Here is a 21724-nt window from a genome sequence, read left to right as displayed (position 1 = left end):
CTCGTCTGCAGTTCCAGAAGAGTAACCTAGCCCTGTTAGTTATGTTGTTAATATGAGTGCTCCAATTCAGTTTGGAGTCCAGGGTTACCCCTGGATACTTGGCCTCATTAATTCTTTCTAGTTCCTCCCCAAATAATTTCAGCTCACTCACTCCAAAAAACTTCCTCTTATTAATGAAGGCTACTAATTTAGTTTTGAAGGGTTCACAAAGAGGTTCTATTTTAGACACCAATACTTTATGTATTGACGAACATATCGCATCTGATCCGCAACAGTACTGGGAAATTTCCTAGTCACTATTATAATGTCGGCAAAGAAACCCTGGACCTAAATCACTTGGCTGCTAAGCCCATGAATCAGGTCATCAACGACTATATTCCATTGTCGTGCCTTATTTATAGTGCTATAATTTTTCTTGATTTTTGTTTTCAGTGTAGTGTGGCTGCCATTTCTTTCGAAACACTTTGTTAATGAAGACAAAAAACACAGAAGACTTTATCAAAATGTTTGACTATCTTCAATGGCAAAAGGCAGTCCATAAAGAAAAATTATTTATAAAATTTTGTATTATCGTTCATTGTTCATTATTTTTTATACAGATTGTTTAGTTTTAAATTAGATATACACTCTAATATATGGAATATATGGCAACAGCGCGTCGTCGAGTACTAATAACTCATCCAGACTACTCGAGAAGTTACTCGACGAACTACTATGGAAAGTTGTCCGAAGTACATCGCTACACACTCCTTCGACTTCGAGGAACACATTCGCAGGGGGAGACACTAACTTCGGATCCCTTGACTCGGCCGCAAAAACCGACAACAAGTGTAAGTTGTCCGAGGCGAGCTAAGGTTATACGAAGTGCCTCTCCACACTATCGTATTAACCTAACCTTGATCAACTTCGCGGGTAGTGTGAAGCTAGCTTAACACTCCGCACCTCGCCGACATTTTATCATCCTCATCGCCGACGATAGTGGATTAAGCAATGTTGCCAATTTTATCACTTCCTTCAGTGGACTACATCTAATCCAAACATAAACGTATTGTATTATATTAAAATGAAGTTTACCTGGCTGTATAACCGGCGGATATTTCCGGCGTGGACTGTACATATTCGGCGTATTCGGCAGCGAGTGTGTCGCTGGTCGTTCGAGAGACATCCTGATGCCTGGCCGATGCCTGTGTAGCAGAGGAAGGAGTGTCGACTTCGTAATCTGAATCGTAACTCGAATCCTCGCCGGCCACTGCTCCCAAGCATCCCTCAACGCAGATTTCGTCTACATATTTCTGTAAAAAAAAACGATTATAAGTTGACAGTATAGTTGAAGTAAGAAATATAGTAGAATGATCAAATTTGTAGGTTGGGAAAGTTCTGCTTTAAGACATAGTGTGACGGCTGGAATAGTGCAGCGGCTGGTTGTTATGGTAATTCAATATGTACATAAAAATACGAGATCCTTTGTAAAATGTATATTTAAAATTCCCTAAATGAGGGTTACATTACATCACAACGTTTTCGGAATAAAAAATCCCTCATCAGTGTTAATAAAATCTAATAATGCGCATGCCTAATGTTTTGGGTAAAAACCCTTTAAATGTTGAAAATTGTTATGATATACTACATATTTTTAATAAAATTTAGTGATGTTGCAAATATTCCTGGATATTACCCATGGCAATATAGGACTCTTCCCACGTGGTTGGAATTTAAGAATTGAAACCTCACATATGAGTGGTGGAGTTTGAATCACAACTTGGAAGTTGCAACACAGCCAACTAGTATTGCATACCTCAAAGAAGAATAACTAGAACTAGAGAGATACGAAATATTTCAATTCAAACTTTAAACAAAATTCGGGACCAGTTTGATAGGAGACTGTGTTATGGAGGCAGATATGTAAGCAAAATATGAATCACCGATTAGTGACGTATCATAATATAATACATCATCGATTTATTTGTACTTACTCATTTACAAAATACGGAAACGACATTACGTCTTAAGAAAATAATCAAAGATGCAAAATATAACAAATTCATGGATAGCTGCATTTTAAACTCATGACTAATTTACTATAAAACAACTGTCTTGAAAGAAAGCAAAAATAATATACTTATTAAAAATATTATAAACATTAGCATGATACAGATAATCGTTCTAAAACAATTTGAAATTTTCACGAAAGCTTGGGTAAAATTTTTCAGATAGTTTCACGGATCCTGAGAGAAAGGGAAGAAATAAAATCAAGATACTACACCGTACTCACGGAATTAATTATTAAGTAAAAGAGAAAGTAACTTATGATATGCATTTACTAGAAAGTAAAAAGAAATACTTCTACAGGATGATTCTTTTACTCTTGAGAAACGGTCGATAATTAAAATGAGGTAAAAGTTATTGTGTGTTGGAAGGAATATCTAATAAAGAAGCATTGCAAAATTTGTCTATTGGTGGAATAGTGTAGTGGCCTCGTGACTTATCCCGAGAAGAAATAGCAGAGGTTTAAACAAATCGAGAGTTTTCTGAGATGCTAGGTGTTTGCTATACTGCAATATGGACTTGAAAGCTGGACATTCAAACAAGAACACATAAATAAGCTAGTCATTTGAAATGTGGTGTTAGAGAAGGATGTTATAATAGCATGGGTACAGAAGAAAACGAACACGGAAGTATTGTGAGAAATGGGCAAATGAATAGCTCAAAGATGCATGGACATGAGTTGATTTTGATTTGGTTGATTTTAAGAAAACATTACCAGAGAACGGTAGTTCTCGCTAGTGGCGCACAATACCCCTACATGCGATACTATATATACACGAAATTTTCGATTTTCTAAATCTCACTGAATTAAAAATTGGGCCAAAGCCTATCTTAAAGTTTAGGAAAAGACTCGGGTCTGTTTTTCGTTCTCGCCCCCAAAACTCCCAAAAATTTCATAAATTTAATTCCGGCCTTTGTAGCTTCTGATAGTACTGATAATTACCTTTCCAACACATGTCTAATTTTGAAAATCGGTTATACCATTCAAAAGTTACAGAGCTCAGAAGTATGACTCAATTTTTATTTAAAAAGGGGAAAATGTTTGTGGATATGTATGTATAAGTCCGCCCGCTATAACTTTTCCCATGCGGTACGATTCATTTTCAATCAAATTAAGTCAAAACATAAATTGAAACGAACGTCGATGTGTATATACATTTTGTATACTGTATACTATATACTACACACATCGGCGTACGTTTCACTTTCTGTTTTGACTTAATTTGATTGAAAATTAATCGTACCGCATGGGAAAAGTTATAGCGGACGGACATGTATGTATGTATGTGGAAAAGTTACACCGATCTGAATTTTTTTCCTGTGTTTCAAGAGGGGGTCAGGGCCGATTCCGAACCGGTCTAGTTTGTGACTTTTAACCACCCATAAGCCAGCTATAGGGCTAGGTAGATACAAAATGGCATATTTTTTGGGCGTATATATTATATATCTTCGGTTCAAGGAGAGACAGGAAAACCGCAAATACACCAAATCAAGGTTGAGTTAAGCTTTCAAATGGTGCCTAAGCGGTCAAAATCATACCTACACACGGTTCAGTATAGGCTAAAAACTGAAAAATTAAACTTTGAAAATTTTGGTTTTTCGACAATTACTCAAAATTTCAACCTACGAATTGCGCCAATAACTGAGCGTCTGTAGGGGTACTCTAGCTAGACGCATCTAACGGTGTACCTCATTTTTGACGGTTTGACAAAAACGGTTTTTCAAGCTCAATAATTCCTGTAATACCTTCAGTTATCATACTTGACCTTGGATGCATCAGATACTACTTGTCAATACGTTTCAAACTCATGTTTAATTATCAAAATCGGTTAAGCCATTCAGAAGTTATGGAGCTCCAAAAGTATAATCCATTTAACCATTATCGGCGAGATGGTTTATGTAGTTGTAGTGGTTACGACGCTAAGTGTGATCGGGCAATCCGAGTTCATTTGCCGGCCGTAATAATTATTAGGATGGCTGGGATATGAACTTGGATTGTCTTATCACAAGTCTGGTGTCGTAACTACTAGATCATTTGGAAGGGAATGCGACAAAGGCGACCATTTATAACGGTTAACGTGTAATCGAAAAACATTACATTTAACTTCTTCCTCCTCAGTCGTTTCCTCATTGTTGAGTGTCGTGATTTCCTATAATACGAGCAACTATCTCTTTCCATCGGCTTCTGTCCTGAGCTTCCTTCATGGATTCAGAGAATGTTTTTTCACTGGCTTTCTGTACTTGATCCGTCCATCGAGTAGGTGAGCGACCTCTACTTCTGCGCCCTTCAATGTTTCCCGAAATTATAAGTCTCTCAAGATTATCATCACTTCTTCTTGCAATATGGCCGAAAAATTTTAAGATGGTGGACAGGCAAATAGAGGAAAGTCGAGTCTGAATATTAAGCTCTTGGAGTGATTTGTTCTGTGTTCCGTCCATGAGATCCGAAGCATTCTTCTCCAGCACCACATTTCAAAGGCGTCAATCCTTTTTCTGTCGTCCGATTTCATTGTCCATGTTTCGGATCCGTAATTAAATATGGGAAAAATTAAGGCACGTACTAATCATATTTTGGTGTTCTTCGACAAGGAGCGATCTTTCCAGATTTTCGAGTTTTTGGCCATGCCTATTCTCCTACGTATTTCTGTTTCACAAGATCCTGTATTACTGATGTAGGATCCTAGATAATTGAACTCGTTAACCACTTCAAACTGGTTTAAGGCTCCTGTTGTCTGGATAATAATACTCCGTATTGAATAATCTACTATCATAATTTTTGTTTTTTGTTTATTGATCTTGAGACCACATCTATTGATTTCGGCTTCGACTAGCTGCAACAGGCTGGACATTTAACTTCATACATTTAATTTATAAAAAACTTTGAAAAACTTCTGATACAAGAATAAAAAACCGGTAAACGCCGTAAAAATGACTGGCGCATATACAGTAGACTCGCGATTATCCGAGTCTCGGTCATCCGAGCCCCTCGTTTAACCGAGGCAAAAGTAATAACAGATGAGTGACAATTTTCAACTTTGACGCAACATCGCCGATTCAAAATCAAAAAGAGGAATAAAGCTTATGCAAAATCAAAGACTTTTTTAAACAGTAATATTGATAAGGTAAATATTTTTATCTTTTATAGACAGTACTGTATTAATTTTGTCATTAAAATATCCACAGTTATGATTATTTACGTGTTTTTCTATCAATATAACCAATCTAAGTGTTAACCGAGTTTTTCCGTATCCGAGGTAGTCACGGTCCCAGTTACCTCGGATAATCGCGAGTCCACTGTAATATTCCAGCTACAAAAGAGCTGATATGAATATTACGTGGCGCGAAAATGTATTTTCATTTTGATGGAAAATAAAATTTTAGTTTTATTTTTAAAGATTTTTTCAATATTTGCTAAATTTGAAGTAAATCGCGCCACATAAGAGCCTCAAAATTCAAACTGTATCTAAGTTACTTTTTTGTGGCGCATTTTACTTCAAATTTAGCAAATATTATGGAAGAATCTTTAAAAATAAAACTAGAATTTTATTTTCCATCAAAATGAAGATACATTTTCGCGCCACGTAATATTTCTTCGTTTCAAGTTATTTTTCTGGTGTAACTATAACGATAATACATATGCAAAAAAAGAATGTGTGTGTACTTTGTACGCACGTAAGAAGTTATACTTCTATTATAATTTAATTTCAACGAAATAAATATACCTACTTAACAGTTACAATACAAAAAATTAACAATAATTACCAAAAATGAACCAAAACTTAACAATGCCAAATATTAAAAAAAAAAAAGAAAAAAGTATGAATCGTCCGGGATTTGAACCCGCAACCTCGCGATTTTTTGATCTCTGGTCCAATGCTCTACCAACAAGGCCATCAAGCCGCATGCTACTTACCTTTCAGATATAGTGACACACGGTATACATCACGGTGACAAGTGAAATATAAAAATAGATGTTTTATTATTTTACGCCCAAGGAAGACAAATCCAAAGACACAAAATTATAATAAAAAACCTTTTAAACCACCTTTTTCAAATTGCGCAAGTTGTATTATTAATATTAATGTTAATAAATGAAATATAAATATTTTGACTTTTCACAATTTGACAATTCACTTTTAACTGCAGTGCCTTAAAAATTTTAAAGCACTAGTGCCTTAAAGTAGCATTTTTAACGCTCCTATGGAGTCCTAAAAATTGCATTTTTAACACGTTTGTAGAAAAATATATTTAAAAACACTAATATATTCTTTCCACACCTTTTCTGGACTGATACATACATAAATTAAAACATTTTGAAGTATAACTTCAAAAATATAATATGAAAACTATTTAAAAAGGCAGTATAACTATTAACTAACCTTTGTTGTTTCTCTTCCCACAAATTTTAAAACGCAACAACCATACATAACCAAACCGTCAACCGTTCAAACCACAGCTGCGCTACAGCTGCCATATTGGATAATTTTTGACATGTCATTTGAACATCCAATCAGAACAAAGTTATAATGCGCATGCGCCCGGATCGTAGGTTTTAACATATAAAAATTCACCCTCATATCGCGCGTAAAGAAGTATAACTTCAAAAATTATGTTGCCTCGCAGATTTAAAATGCGTTTATCTCGAAAACGGTTAAGTTTAGCGAGATGAATGTAGTATACTTTTTTTAAGTAAAAATATTAAGAGAATAAAAATTTTGATTCAAAAAGTATGTAGAGTGGGGGATAAAAAAAATTGAACGTATTAAATGAGCGCTGAAATACGAATGTGGCGCCCTCTGGGTTATACAACATTTTTGGTGGCGAATTTAAATTTATCGTCCCAAAAAACCCCCGTTTACCAAATTTCGTATTGTTATCCCATTCCTGTCAGGAATGGGATATGTCAAGAATAAATAAAATAAAAGTTTAACGTTGCCACCTTTTTTTCCAGTTATTATCAACTTTCGTACTAAGGTAAGTTAGCTTATATCGACCTATTTTAACCACAGGAATCTAAGGTTCAACTATTGCCCATTCTTTACCAAACACCCTGTACATATAATAAAACTTTAATTATTTATCTTTAAAAAGAGATTAGTTTGCCTAAAAAATGCCTACTTTTTACCTAATTGTCCCAGAATATTTTTTTATTTGTTCAAAAATTCTCAGCTTTTCAAATATAAAAAATTCATCTATGAGTAATAATATTTTAAGGTTATTTCAATTAGTTAAACGCTGAAAACAGTAACATTGCAAAACAATATTTGGTTATAACCATTATTATATAAAACAAATTTCTTCAAATGGAATTTGCGATGGAATGACATAAATATGAGAACTGGCACAATAGGGAACTTGCATAAATTTTTAAATATTAAAATGATATTAAAAAACATAAGACAACATGATCTTAAAACGCTTGCATGCGAAAAAAACAAATATTTTTAACCCGTACGCTAATTACGACGCTTTGAAAATGCTATAAAATTCAAATATCTTAGGAGGCTCTTGAACGTCCTTCTATTGATCCGACGTCACGGGCCACGGTCAACCGGGCTAGCAGTCGGAAAAAACGCGATTAGGGTAGGTATTACGGGTATATTACATTTTAATCGTCTTTAATGGAAAATTCCTAGGTATTATTTATGTTAATCTTATATATTGTAATAAGTAGTTCCCCAATCAGCTTAGTTTTAAACTGAAATTGATAAAGTTGAGTGCTACTTTGTAAAGAGTTTAAAACGCATAATATGACGGACGAGGGTAAGTCTGACAACTTATCTACCGTTGATGTCTTCATGGTGGCAACTTTTATAAAAAGTAGTGAAATCTATTCTATTGGAGAAATGCGAGGTGTCAAGGGAAATAAGTAAGAGTTATTAATAAGCATGTTTAAACCGTTTATAACAATAGTTTGGTAACATTATATTATAGTATACGGTTTACCCCGTGGGTTTGATCTACCTACCTCTAATCGAAGGATTTCGTATATCCTGGAAAATATTACGGTGTAATTTTCATTATAATAAAGATTATATTTTATTGTAATGTTTATTAGTACCTACTGGAGCCTTTCATTATTGTGTTCAAAGCCTTCTGAGAAAAGATTATGGTGATTAGCAGACGTACCGATAGAACGTGTACATAGCCAACAAAATCCTTCTTTACAAAGTTAATAATACGCATAAATAAGAAGAATCATTATTGTAATTTTACAAGTTAATATCTTTATCATCTCAGCTTATACTTACACCGGATCCCTCGGTAGACCGCAAGCTATAGTAGAAATCCGACTGTAGACCGCATACTATAGTAGCACCAATACTTTTTAGTTACTCTTACTTTTATTACTAAAAGTTTTGTTTATTTTTAAGTTACTTGTTTCTTCTTTGTTCTTCAACACAAGAAACGACAAAAGTAATTTCATAAAAAAGAACTTTTTGATACATGGCAACAGAGATAAAATGTTAATATTTTGCCTGTCACAGAAAAAATCATTTTTGCCACAGAGTAAAACAAGATATTTCAACTATATTATTTATCTATGGGCAAACTGCATTAAATGCAATAGCCCACCGAACGGGCAAACGATACGAGTGGCCTATGACGTCAGACCCCAGCTCTCGCTTTTGAAGTTGTTTGAAACGGAAATTTTAGGCGCAGAACTTTGATCAGATGTTGTACGTACACTATTCATTGTTAAGACGTAATATTTCGAATATAACATTTTAGAACATAAATTAACAATTTTATGCAAAAAAATTTTTTAGTGCAAGTTCCCTATTATTATGGTTTTAAGATCTTTTTCGGGTGTAACTACAATGATATCCAAAAAAATATGTTGTATCGCAGACTTAAAATGCGTTTATCTCGAAAACAGTTGAGTTTAGCGAGATGAACGTAGTATATCTTTTTTAAGTAAAAATATTAAGAGAATAAAAATTTTGATTCAAAAAGTATGTAGAATGGGGGATAAAAAAAATTTAACGTATTAAATGAGCGCTGAAATACGTATGTGGCACCCTCTGGGTAATACATCATTTTTGGTGGCGAATTTAGATTTCTCGTCCCAAAAAACCCCGCTTACCAAATTTCATGTTGTTATCCCATGCCTGTCAGAAAATATTCAAGAATAAATAAAATGAAAGTTTAACTTTGACACCCTGTATTTCGGTTATTATCAACTTTCGTACTAACGTAAGTTAGCTTAAATCGACCTATTTTAAGCTCAGGAATCTAAGGTTAAGCTATGACCCATTCTTTAACAAACATCCTGTATAATAAAAAAACAATTCGTCTTATTTCCCTGGACTATCTTTCTTCCGCTAAAAACCCGTTAAGACGTACGCAGTACGCATTCGAATGTCAGTCGAATCGAGGAAAATGTTCATTTGCTCACCGCACCGGCACGTAATTTAGGCGTGTTCGTGTTCAGAGTCAGACGATCCGATCGTATTCACTCGGCAATTTTCGACCGGATACGGCCAACAAACACACATTCCAGTTTGTGACTGCCAACCGTATGCCGTGACGCGATAAAGGATCGAATCGATTATTACCGCTTGTATCTAGGTACGCTGCTTCTCACGATTCGAGTTGTCGAAGTAGTCGAATGCCAATATTAGTACATACACGGTACAAAGGGACTTTTTAACTGTTGTTTACTGTGTCTGACGTCTGATGTAGTTAGTAGTGTATGTAATAAGTACGATATGGATAACATTGAGGTGGAATTTTTGATAAGTTTAATAGAAGATAGACCGTCTTTATGGGATAGAACCGTTGATACTTATAAAGATAAAGATATAAAAGCGGCGGCATGGAGAGAAGTATGTTGTGAGTTATTTGAAAACTTTGACGAAATGAACGAACACCAACAACAAAACATTGGTAAGTATTATACATATACAGGGTAGGATATTAAAAATAAATCACTGAGATATTTGAATTTTTACCTCATTTAAACGCACGTCATTTAACGTGACGTTAATTACCAGTGGCGGACCCAGAATAGGTTGATTAAAATAAAAAAATCAAAATACACATATACAGTGCGCTGCAATAAGTGTTACCCCCTCTTACTAACTTATTTATTTTTAGCACATAGCAAAACGCGCGGACAGGTCGATTTTTTAAAATAATCGTAGTATATTATAGCATCAATGTTTCGAACTTTACGCGGTTCGTCTTCAGGTGACAATGATAACTTTGATTTTTTTTAAATGGGAAAGTACATCATGTGACACCTCATTTAAAAGCTTTTGAAAGACTGATTACAAAAATGTATAATACTTTAATCCTTTCGTTAGGCGCAAAATTTCGGTCGAATTATTTTAAAATGTATTCATTTTTTTCGAATCCTGAGAAAACTAATAAGTATTTTTGAAAAATTTAAAGGCAGAATGAAATATTACAGTATTATCGAGGGTCAAAAGTCCCTGAGAACTTTTATAATGATTATTTTAATAAGTCACAGGGGTGAAAAAAAGAAAATTTAGTCGGATTTTTAATTTCAAATATATCATTCAAAAGAAACTTTTGTTTATTTTAAGGGACTTTCAGCCCTCGTACGCCAGTCAATGGGAGCAAAAATAGGATATTACCTCCGAATTCTATCCTACTGCATGGATTTTAATGAAATTTTGGGAATAGCATCTACTTATCTCCTAATTCAAAGTCTACCCTATGCCGATGTGTTCGTTTATCTTGGGGGTGGTTCCCACCCCTTCTCGGGGGTAGAAAATTTCTTGGTTAAAATAACCACGAAAGTGGCTAGAAAACCTAATTGTAAGCAAAAACTGTTCTATAATTTTTTTTTGAAAACTCAATATGTTCGTGGTTGAAAATTGGCCATTTTCATTGAAACATTTTCTTTGTTTTCGATGCCTTTTCGAACGGTTTTTTGCAAATATCTTAAAAACTATGCATCTAACTAAAAAAACTATATAAAACATTTTTGTAGCTTATAAAAAACCAAAGAGACTAGTAGTTCCTTCACAAATCTTCTAGTTATAAAATAAAAGAGATATGGTAGGTGAAAATAGTTTGTTTTTTTTTGTGCATGCTCAAATCGTTGTATTCAACTTGAAATAACAGACAAACGGTCGATTTTAGGTGTATAATGTTACCAACATCTTTTGTAGTACTTAAAAAGATCTTTAAAATGAGCAATATTAAAGGTATATTGCATTCAAAGTAAGTGTGATATGCTGCAAAAAAAAATTGATGATTAATGTATTTTAAGAAAAAATTAGAAGTATTTTAACCTCTCATCCACCAGAATTTTAATGCAATACCTTTTATTATACAATACCTTTTATTATAGTATTATGGATGGGTTCAAAATTAATGGTTTTTGAAAAAAATAATAAGATCAATTTATAGAGCGAATTTTTAGATTTCCTTAAAAATCTTCTTTTTCTACATGTAACTTGAAAATGATAAGAGATACAATAATGAACCATAAACCACAATTTTTACTCATCAAAATCCTACATTTGTGTGTGGTACCTTTTTTTCGTATCTCTTATCATTTTCGAGTTACATGGAGAATAAGGAAGATTCTTAAGAAAATTTAAAAATGCGCTCTATAATTTGATCTTATTTTTTTCAAAAACTATCCATTTTAAACCCGTCCAGCTTTTTAAACATAGAAATAACACTATAATAAAAATTATTGTAGAAGGAAAACGATGCATTTAAATTCTGATGGATGAGGGGTTAAATGTACTTCACATTTTCTTTAAATTCCATTAGTCATCAATTTTTTTGCAGCATATCTCGCTTACTTTGAATGTAATCGACATTTAATGTGACTCATTCTAAAGGTCTTTTCAATCACTACAAAAGATATTGGTAGCATTATTGGTAGAAAACTATTTCAAAATAATATATGATGGATAAGAAAGCTCTATTCTTATCTGCTGCTTCCATTGCAACATTTCAACAGAAAATGTAACCTTAAAAAAACCAATGTGACAGTATAACGAAAATAACCTAACTGCGCATGTGTGTACTAATAATAGGGCTTTTCATTCACAGTCATTTGTTTCGAGCTTCTGTCATGTGTCACATAATATTAATATACCTACGTCATACGTTATTGGTAATAATAATGATAGAAACCAAAACGTATGACGTAGATATATTAATATTATGTGACATATGACAGCAGCTCGAAATAAATGACAATCGATGAAAAGCCCTATTGCTATCAAATAGGACATGTTCTAATTTGTATAACATTTTCTGTTAACAGATTTTGTTTTCTGTTCTACATTGTAACAAAATTTAATATACCATTTTCTTATATCATTTTATAGTATAGTATAAAACATACTTTAACTGAAACAAAACTAAATTAACAATACAAATTAACAGTAGTTTATAAATCTATAGAGCAAAAAGGCATACAACGTTAACAATTCTGGTCGACACCTTTAGAGTTTAGTTGTCGTACAAGTGAGCGGTATGCACAGCGCAACATAAGAGAGACGAGATTGTTTAAGGAAGGCTCTGTGATGTTTTGGGGTGGAATTTCCTTGAGAGTAAGTACTAATTTGGTGGCTACGTGAAGACTTTTTAAAGAGCGAGAGGTAAAGGGTTATTCACTATATTTTGACCACCCTGCAAACTGCTTTATTTACAGAATTAGAAAAAAATGTAAAATACAAAAGTTATTCGATTTTTAAATTATAATTTTTTGACATATATATCGTACTAGTGACGTCATCCATCTGAGCGTGATGACGTAATCGACTTTTTTTAAATGAGAATGGGGGTAGTCTGATATCTCATTTAAAAGATTATTCAATTCCTATTCAGTAATATAAACATTAACATGATTATTTATACAGGGTGGCCAAAATTTTTGTTAATTAAATTAATTGACACAAAAAGAAGAATGTATGTAATTTATTTAATTCAAAATACATTTTACTGCTGTCAGAATGCAGACAAACATTTTATTGAACAAATAAACATTAATTTTCACTTAAATTCAATGTTCAAGCTGCCACCCATCTGCCTCTTGGCAGTAAACATTGAATTTAAGCAAAAATCAATGTTTATTTGTGCAATAAACTTTTATTTCTGTTTTCTAACAGCAGTAGAAGATATTTTGAATTAAACAAATTACACACATTCTTCTTTTTGTGTAATTAATGTAATTTAAAAAACATTTTTGGACACCCTGTATAAATAATTATCTTAATGTATATATTAATAAATAGAGAATTGAATAACCTTTCAAATGAGCTAGCACAACACCCCTATTCTCATTAAAAAAAAATAGTCGATTTCGTCATCACGTCCAGATGGATGACGTCACTAGTTAAAAATCGAATAACTTTTGTATTTTACATTTTTTTCTAATTCTGCAAATAAAGCAGTTTACAGGGGGTCAAAATATAGTGAATAACCCTGTACATTGCACAGAGAACTTTCTGTGAGAACACTTTGTTCCTTTCGCAGTATCTATAGGAAATAATTTTATCTGAGCAACGGCGGATCCAGCAACCTTGCAAGGTGGGGGCAATGAAATAAAAAATTTCTCGTCACTGGCGTACGCAGAATTCTTTTTCGGGATGGTCTGTTATTTTCTTCTTCTTCGTCATCTAAGTACCATATCCTTTCAGAGAGGTGGTTACCGTCATAGCTATCTTAATTTTATTCACTGCAACCCTAATCAACTATGAAATTCTTCTTCGTCCTGGACTGCGTTTGCCTGCTATTTTTGTAGCAACCTATATTTGGGATCTCACATTACATGTTCGAAACACTCCAGCTTTCTCTTTTTGATGCTTTTTATAATCGCAGTAGTCTTGCTGAGACGTTCTAGTATTGTGGAGTTTTGAATCTTCTCGTCCCAAGAAACTCTTAAAATTCTTCTATAGCACCACATCTCGAGAGCCTCAAGGCGATTTAGATCGACTTTATTCACAGTCCAAGACTCGACACCATACAGTAAGACCGAGAAACGTAGGTCCTTAATACCAATTTTAAGTCTCTGTTATATGACACTTTGAACATCCTTCTAAAAGTGGCTCTTGTTCGGGCTCTTTGTTTTAGAGTTACAATTTTAGAAAATAAGATAGTTTTTGTCCTTCAAAGTTTATTAAAAGTAACGAAAATTAATAATCTTCCTACGGCGTGATGCTGTACGCAGCCTGCAGCGTCTATTGGAGACCACCGGCTTACTTTATTGCAGTCGACAATACAAACCTTTCTAGAAAACAAATTACCATAACATAGCAGCGGCAATTACTATTTTTATCTGGACTCTGGCATTGAATTGAATAGATGGTAATAAACAAGTTTGAGACACCTTGTAGGGAGAAAAAGGCACAAAGGTGAGTATACCCCGATATTATGTTGTAGTCTCATATTTTTTTGAATATTTTATTTTTTTAATTTCTCTGATATCTTTAATAACAAAGAAACTAGACGGTATTACTCTTTAATATGTTTTTCTATGTTTCACATGTGTGATGTGACGCATGTTGTCAGTTAAAACACATATTAAAGAGTAATATCCTCTAGTTTTTTTGTTATTAAAGATATCAGAGAAATTAAAAAAATAAAATATTAACAAAATATGAGACTACAACAAAATATCGAGGTATACTAACCGTTGTGCCTTTTTCTCCCTACAAGGTGTCTCAAACTTTTGTTTCGGTTAAAACACATGTTAAATTACAAAACAACATTACAAACAACATTTAAAAAACAAAATGTTCACAAAACATAAGACTACAATACGATTTCGATATATCGCCGCCGCCTACGAAAAGTATAACTCCGAAAAATGCCGGTAAGAGTAGAACTTTCAATGAACGCCGGCGAATAATATTATTTTTGATTATATGATTGTGAAAATTATAATCCCTAATAAAGTGTTAGCGAAAATTTTATTTTTTGAGGAGTATCAGCAAAAAACATCTTTTCTGTTTGTGGGTCTACGAAAATTATAATTACTAAAAAGTTCTCAGAAATAATTGTTTTCGTCGGCAGACACATAAACAGAAAGGGAAATAATTGTTTTCGTCGGCATCTATTATGAACTTAATCTTTTCGTTATAAATATTTTGGGAGTTATAATCTTCGCGGACACGCATATAAAAAAGAATTGTATCATCAACACTTATCAAAGAGTTATTATGTTCACTGGAAATGTATTAGGAATCACATTAATCATAGCTATTACCAGCGATATACTCCCATTTGTACCTCGTATTCCCTACAGGGCGTCTCAAACTTAACGTAAGAAAAACATTTCTTTTCTTCCACCCGGTATAAGTAAGTGCAAAAAAAGTTTGAGTAAACCTTTGCATAACTGTGTAAATACTAAAGAAAAGTCTAAAATAATAAAAAAAAATTAGCGGAATCCGTTAATCTGTTCACGAAAAAATCTATTATAAAAATTCAGCAGAATTTTCTATATCCCTAACTTTTGACGAGCAGTTTATTTCTAGCATGGGTTGCCTACCAAATCGTGTCATAGCTATCCGTAACCTGGGACCGAAGGGGTTGAAATCAATATTCCAAACACATTTTTTTTAAAGTATGGTAGAATTATTTTATTTTTAAATTAAATATGTATATTTAGTACAATTCATAGATTACTCAAGAAAAAATTCAAGGAAAAATACTGAAAAATAAGCCAACGGTGGCAAATTTTTAAAAGGCACCTCAAAATATAATGAATTTTGCGGTTGACATCAGAACTCATTATTGAATCATGGTAAACAAAAAATTGAAAAAGATTTTATTAGTTATGAGTTTCTCGAGGTAACGCTGTCCAGTTTTTTTAGTTTTATATAATTTTGACTTTTTGATATCACTCAGAAATCTAAACGAGTTTTTTTTTGCAAAAAGGGTGAAAATCAACATATTTATTATTGTTAAACAACAAAAAAAGCATAAAACAAAAATATCTAGACAGCATTACCTCAAGGAATGTCTAAAGAAAATATATACAAATTCCCAGGTGAGTTGGTCAAGTAGTTTTTGAGTTACAATGTCTACAGCCTGAAAAAAGCAGTTTTGAAAAAAACGCGTTTAAAGTATTGTCAACTTTTATTTTCAATTTCTTTTTTGTCTGTCAAATCGTAAAGTGATGCACACCGAAATATGTTTGTAAATCGCGGAGTAATTTACAAAAGAAAATAAGAACGGCTGTTGACCGCTTCTCACTACGCTCAAGCGCGTAGTCACGAACTTGCTATAAAACGAGTCGAAGGTGGGGAGGTAGTTAGATAGTGTTAAATAACCCTAGCTTCGACTCGATTTGCAGCAGGTTCACGCCAGCAAGCTTGAACGTAGTGAACAACGGTCAACAGCTGTTTTTATTTTCTTTTGTTTACTCCGCGATTGAAAAAGATATTCCGGTGTGCATTATTTTACGATTTGAAAGACATAAAAGAAATTGAAAATAAAAGTTGACAATACTTTAAACGCGTTTTCCTCAAAACTCCTTTTTTCAAAGACTGTAGACATTGTAACTCAACAACTACTTGACTGACCCACCTGAAATTTTGTATATATTTCCTTTAGACATTCCTTGAGGTAAAGCTGTCGAGATATTTTTTGTTGTATGCTAATTTTTTGTTTAACAATAATAAATATATGTGTTAATTTTCACCATTTTTTACAAAAAAATTTCGTTGTTTTGACTTCTGAGTGGCATCAAAAAGTAAAAATTCGATAAAACTAAAAAAACTTGACAGCGTTACCTCGAGAAATTCATAAGCTATTAAAATCTTGTTGAATTTTTTGTTTACCACGATTCAAATATGAGTTCTGATGTCCACCGCAAAATTCATTATATTTTGAAGTGTCTTTTAAAAATTTGCCACCGTTGGCTTATTTTTCAGTATTTTTCCTTGAATAATCTATGAATTGTACTGAATATGCATATTTAATTTAAAAATAAAATAATTCTACCATACTTAAAAAAAATGTGTTTGGAATATTATTGATTTCAACCCCTTCGGTTCCCCTTTAGGATAGCTATGACACGATTTTGATAGGCAACCCATGCTAGAAATATTTGTCTATGTATGAAATTTAATAAAAAAAATGTTTAATCCGGCAAGCAGATGGGTACATTTTGACCTCCTATTTGGATCTTAGACTATAACACCTCATCTTGTTGCTCTGTGGAGATCACCTGTCTTTTGTTTGATTTTCTATATGCACACAAGGCTAACGTTCAAATCTGCAGCAACTCGTCTTAGTGGCCAACCCTCTTTTAGTTTACCAAATGTACTTGTATTTTGCGCGTCATTTAAATGCATTCTAGGCATTTTGGACAGTTAATAAAGGTCTAAGTTGCATATTATTGCACTTGTATATAAGTCAAAATTTGAATTTTCTTCCTTAGCCACGCCTTAGCATTAAACAATTTCAATACAGTGGAACCTCGATAACTCGGATTAATCGAGAACGGGGCCGATTCGGGTTATCGAAAATCCGGGTTAGCCGGAGAAAATGGTAAAAATTAATAAAATACGGTATACTTACAAGATAAACTCCGTTATAATTGAAATACCATGAAATATATATGCACAGTACACAGCTTGCTTGACTCTCAGTGAAATTTGGTTCACAATCAGGCAATATTTTATTCAGCTTGAGTGCTGATTCTTGAATAATTGGTCCAGACACTGGTAAACCACGTTCGCGTTCCGCACAAAACCACACATACAAAGCGTCGTCTAGAGTCTCATTTTTAGCTTTATTAGCTTTGCACCGATTGTCCAAACTGTCTTTTGTTATCATTTTGAAACAAAATTCTTCGATTTTAGTTCTATTTTTCTTCCAATCTGATACTGTAGATGTACCGACACCATATGATACTGCAATTGTTTTTAAAGATTCGCCTTTATCAATTCTACCTAATGCTTCTAGTTTCATTTCCATTGTCACAACAACAGTTTTACGTTTTGTTGCCATTACGTAGACAAAAAAACACGCAAACACAAAATCGGAATAGATTTACGAACGATTACAGAACGGAAGCGAACAATACGACTGTACTACATACAATACGGTCTCAATCGCAACGATTTTATGTTATTTAATAACAGTGGAGAACTAACACCATTGTTTAAAAAAGAATTTTTTAATAGTCTTTTTTAAACAATGCTAAGACAGTTTGAAACTACAGGTGCCTGTTGTTTCCGATAACCCGAACAATGAAGTCATTTTATTTTCATGAAGTCATGGCACCCGTCGTGTGCCATGAGTCATTTTTACTGTCGTAGAATATGTAGTTCAAATTACACAAATACCCATTATCTCTCAAATATTATATTACATACATTTTTATTGTTGAAATGTTTGTCTGATAAAAATCGGTCCGGGTTATCGGGGACCGACTTATCGGGGTTTCACTGTACTTAGTAATAAAATTTCAATGGTGTAACCAACCAATCACCAACTTTAAAGACGGTTCTCAGACCATTTTTAGATGCGACATAATATGCAAATTAGTGTCATCCCAAATGACGGGACCTTTACTTTACTTTATTTTTTAATACGCGCGATATTTTTAACAAGCACTTTGATATTCATGATTGAGGAATGAAAGTCTTTTAAGACCATTTAAATGCTAAATTCCAAAGAAGTAAATAACATTTTATTGTTGCAGGAAAACAGCTGATTAAAAGATGGACACATATTCGAGATGCGTTTTTAAAATCATTGAAGAAACATAATAATAAAAATGGTAGGAAACCCAGACCCTATGTGTACCATGAACAAATGTCGTTTTTAATGAAAGTCATAGATATTAATAGTTTTAATGAAACTAAAACCGACATATCTGAGGACAGCATAGATATTAACAACATAGAGATTCTTAACGACAACGACGTTAAGTGCGAAATATTAGATAGTGATAGTATTGAGTGCGAGCCGCATGATATCGAATTTACTGCAACTAACACAGAAATCAAAACAAACTCTACAAAATCTACTAACATTAAAAAAAGGAAACTTAGTCCACTTGATCGAAAAAAAGTGAAGTTGACAGAGCATAACATGGTTTCTTCTGATATTGTGTCACAACAAGAAGAGGAAAGTGACCCTCTGCAATACATGGCTTCTTCTAACATTGTACCGCAACAAGAAGACGAAAGCCGTTATCTGCATAGCATGACGTCTTCTAACGTTGTGCCACAAAAAGAAGAAGAAAGTCGCCATCTGACATTTTTTAAAAGTATTCTACCCTCGGTAATTCCATTTGATGATGATGAAACTTTGGAATTGCAAAGCGGAGTACTACACTTGATTCGACAAATCAAAGCAAAAAGACGACAGTTAGGGTCAAATCGTGAACACGTGTAGTATGGATATAACCTACTAATACTAAAACCTTTGGTGCTCAAGTGCGGTAGCCTGGTCCATCACCACACGGTACTACACACAGCCAATAAATACCGTGGTTGCACCAACAATGCCAATAGGCCAGGGTAATAAGGCAAAAATATACCCTGTTCGTGACACTTCAACAGCCAGGGTACTGAAGCGTTTTTCGACAGGTAATAACTATAAGAACATATTGTAACTATTTCCTGCGTGGGATCTGGCGGCCATTTTTATTTATAAACAATTTAGTGTCAAAAACGGCAATTTTTCTTTTTTTTTTTTCAAATCAATGGAAAGCAGTGAAACTTATGGTTTTTTAGTACAAACATTTTCGAGAGCATGGAAAAAACTTTAAAATGGCGTATTATAAAGGTTGATATACTCATTTATTCTTAATATAACTTCGAAAAAAGGTCGAAATTGCAAAAATTAATTTCGCAATAACTATTGTAAAAAGTAGTGTAAAGCTTTGAAATTTTTGTCAAATGAGGGTTGTTTGTTGCTTAATATCTGATAAAAATTTCAAAGCGATTCATTCAATTGTTTAAATTTTATTCAAATTGTTTATCCCAGAGAGCTTTTTCTTGCAATAACATGTCAGAAAAAAATGATTTTAGAACCATTCAACAGGTGTCAAATAAAAGAGCATGAGCTAAACTTTAAAATTGGTTGAAAAAAAGTGAATACAAAAATGCATTTATTAGTAATAAATAATTATGCAAAAGTATCGTCAATTTTTCCTTATAAACTTTTTGAATAACTTTTTTCAAAAAAATCTATTTTTTACCGTGTTTTATGTGCACAACTACCAAGTAATGTTATTTATATAAAAATTGATAAAAAATCGTAATGAATATATATAATTTATTATATAAAAAAATAAAAAGTTTATGTATAAGGAAAATTGACGATACTTTTGCATAATTATTTATTACTCATAAATGCATTTTTTATTCACTTGTTTTAAACCAATTTGAAAATTTAGCTCATGCTCTTTGAATAAAACAACAATTTGAATAAAATTTAAACAATTAAATGAATCGCTTTGAAATTTTTTTCACATATTAAGTACCTACCAAAGAACCCTCATTTGACAAAAATTTCAAAGCTGTACACTAATTTTTACAATAGTTATTGCGAAATTAATTTTTTTGCAGTTTCGACCTTTTTCGCAGTTATATTAACAATAAATGAGTATGTCAAACATTGTAATACGCCATTTTAAAGCTTTTTCCATGTTCTCGAATATGTTCCTCTCGAATATGAAAATGGCCTCCAAATCCTACGCAGATAATAGTTATAATTTGTTCTTACAGGTATTACCTTTCGAAAAAACGCTTCAGTACCCTGGCTGTTGAAAAGTCATGGAAAAAACCTTATTACCCTGGACTACAAGTAGGTATTATACATGTGATACTTATCATCAATCCATAGCCACTCAATCTACTGTAGTAGTATTTACTGTTGTATTGTTAGTGTACGATCTTCTGAATATACTCAAAAATATTTGTTTACATCTGACAGATTTTTATTTGCTAATAAAAAGTAATTTTTTAACTACAAAAGTGAATTTTTCTTTACCTTAAGCATATACACAATTGTTCCTCAGCAGTAATCCATCTTCTCATATTGGTCTTTTTTTGTCAAATCATTTCTTAACTTTCTGTTTAACAGTTCATCAAACGTTGAAATTGGCATCCTAAAGTAATTAGAAAAAAATAGTTCATCCATTCTTAGCTGGCACAAAGTTTTTGAAAAGATCCCAAAATATATCTTTGGCTTACAATAGGATGTTCCCGTTGCCTTCTCTTTCTGCGTGTTAGGTACCAATACACCATCATAAACGCATTGAAGTTTCGACTAAATTATCGTATCTACAGCCGTCTAAACAGTCTGTAAGTTTCAAAGGAGTTCCAAAAATAAAAAATAATGGTCATATTAACCATCGTAATCAATCAACCCGGCTTTGTTCATTGTTGAACATAGGTCTATTGTATTTCTGTTCTGCGCCTTTGGTATCCAATTGGTCGCCATTCTATTGAGGTCGTCGGTCCATCGTGTTGGAGGTCTTCCTCGGCTTCATTGGTCTGCCCCTAATCTCCTCTCAAGCAATTTTCTGTCCTACCGCATTTCAATCTTACAGCATGTTCCGTCCATGCACATTTTTGCATTGTAATACGTTTGATAATGTGTATTTTACTCAAGTTCGTCTACGAACTTCCTTGTTTCTTAGTCTATTTCTCAAGCTTATTCCAAGCATTAACTTTCCGCTGATGTTTTTGTGAGAGCTAAGGCTTCTACTCCGTAT

General features: G+C 33.1%; 2 protein-coding genes across 4 annotated transcripts in view; one reads left to right on the top strand and one right to left on the bottom strand.

Annotated features, from left to right (window-relative positions):
- Nucleotides 1–21724, bottom strand: part of LOC114329052 (probable ribonuclease ZC3H12C) — a 184130-nt gene that overhangs the window by 57354 nt on the left and 105052 nt on the right. For all 3 annotated transcript variants that reach the window (XM_028278066.2, XM_028278067.2, XM_028278068.2), the window contains one exon: nt 1075–1292. In XM_028278066.2, the coding sequence (XP_028133867.1) occupies nt 1075–1292 (218 nt within the window). The remainder of the gene's footprint in view (nt 1–1074; nt 1293–21724) is intronic.
- LOC114329053 (uncharacterized) lies at nt 9432–20981 on the top strand. Its single transcript, XM_050657165.1, has 2 exons — nt 9432–9936; nt 18698–20981. The coding sequence occupies exons 1-2, from the start codon at nt 9759–9761 to the stop codon at nt 19393–19395; spliced, it is 876 nt and encodes a 291-aa protein (XP_050513122.1). The 5' UTR covers nt 9432–9758; the 3' UTR covers nt 19396–20981.

Source organism: Diabrotica virgifera, chromosome 7, assembly GCF_917563875.1.
Source record: "Diabrotica virgifera virgifera chromosome 7, PGI_DIABVI_V3a".
NCBI classification, from domain to species: domain Eukaryota; kingdom Metazoa; phylum Arthropoda; class Insecta; order Coleoptera; family Chrysomelidae; genus Diabrotica; species Diabrotica virgifera.
The sequence above is the reverse complement of the archived record's forward strand: the minus strand, read 5'-3'. Positions and strand labels throughout refer to the sequence as shown.

Coding starts and splice junctions, on each gene's coding strand:
- LOC114329053 (XM_050657165.1), top strand. CDS start 9,759: ATGGATAACATTGAGGTGGAATTTTTGATAAGTTTAATAGAAGATAGA. Junction 9,937..18,697: donor ACACCAACAACAAAACATTG/GTAAGTATTATA, acceptor TTATTGTTGCAG/GAAAACAGCTGATTAAAAGA.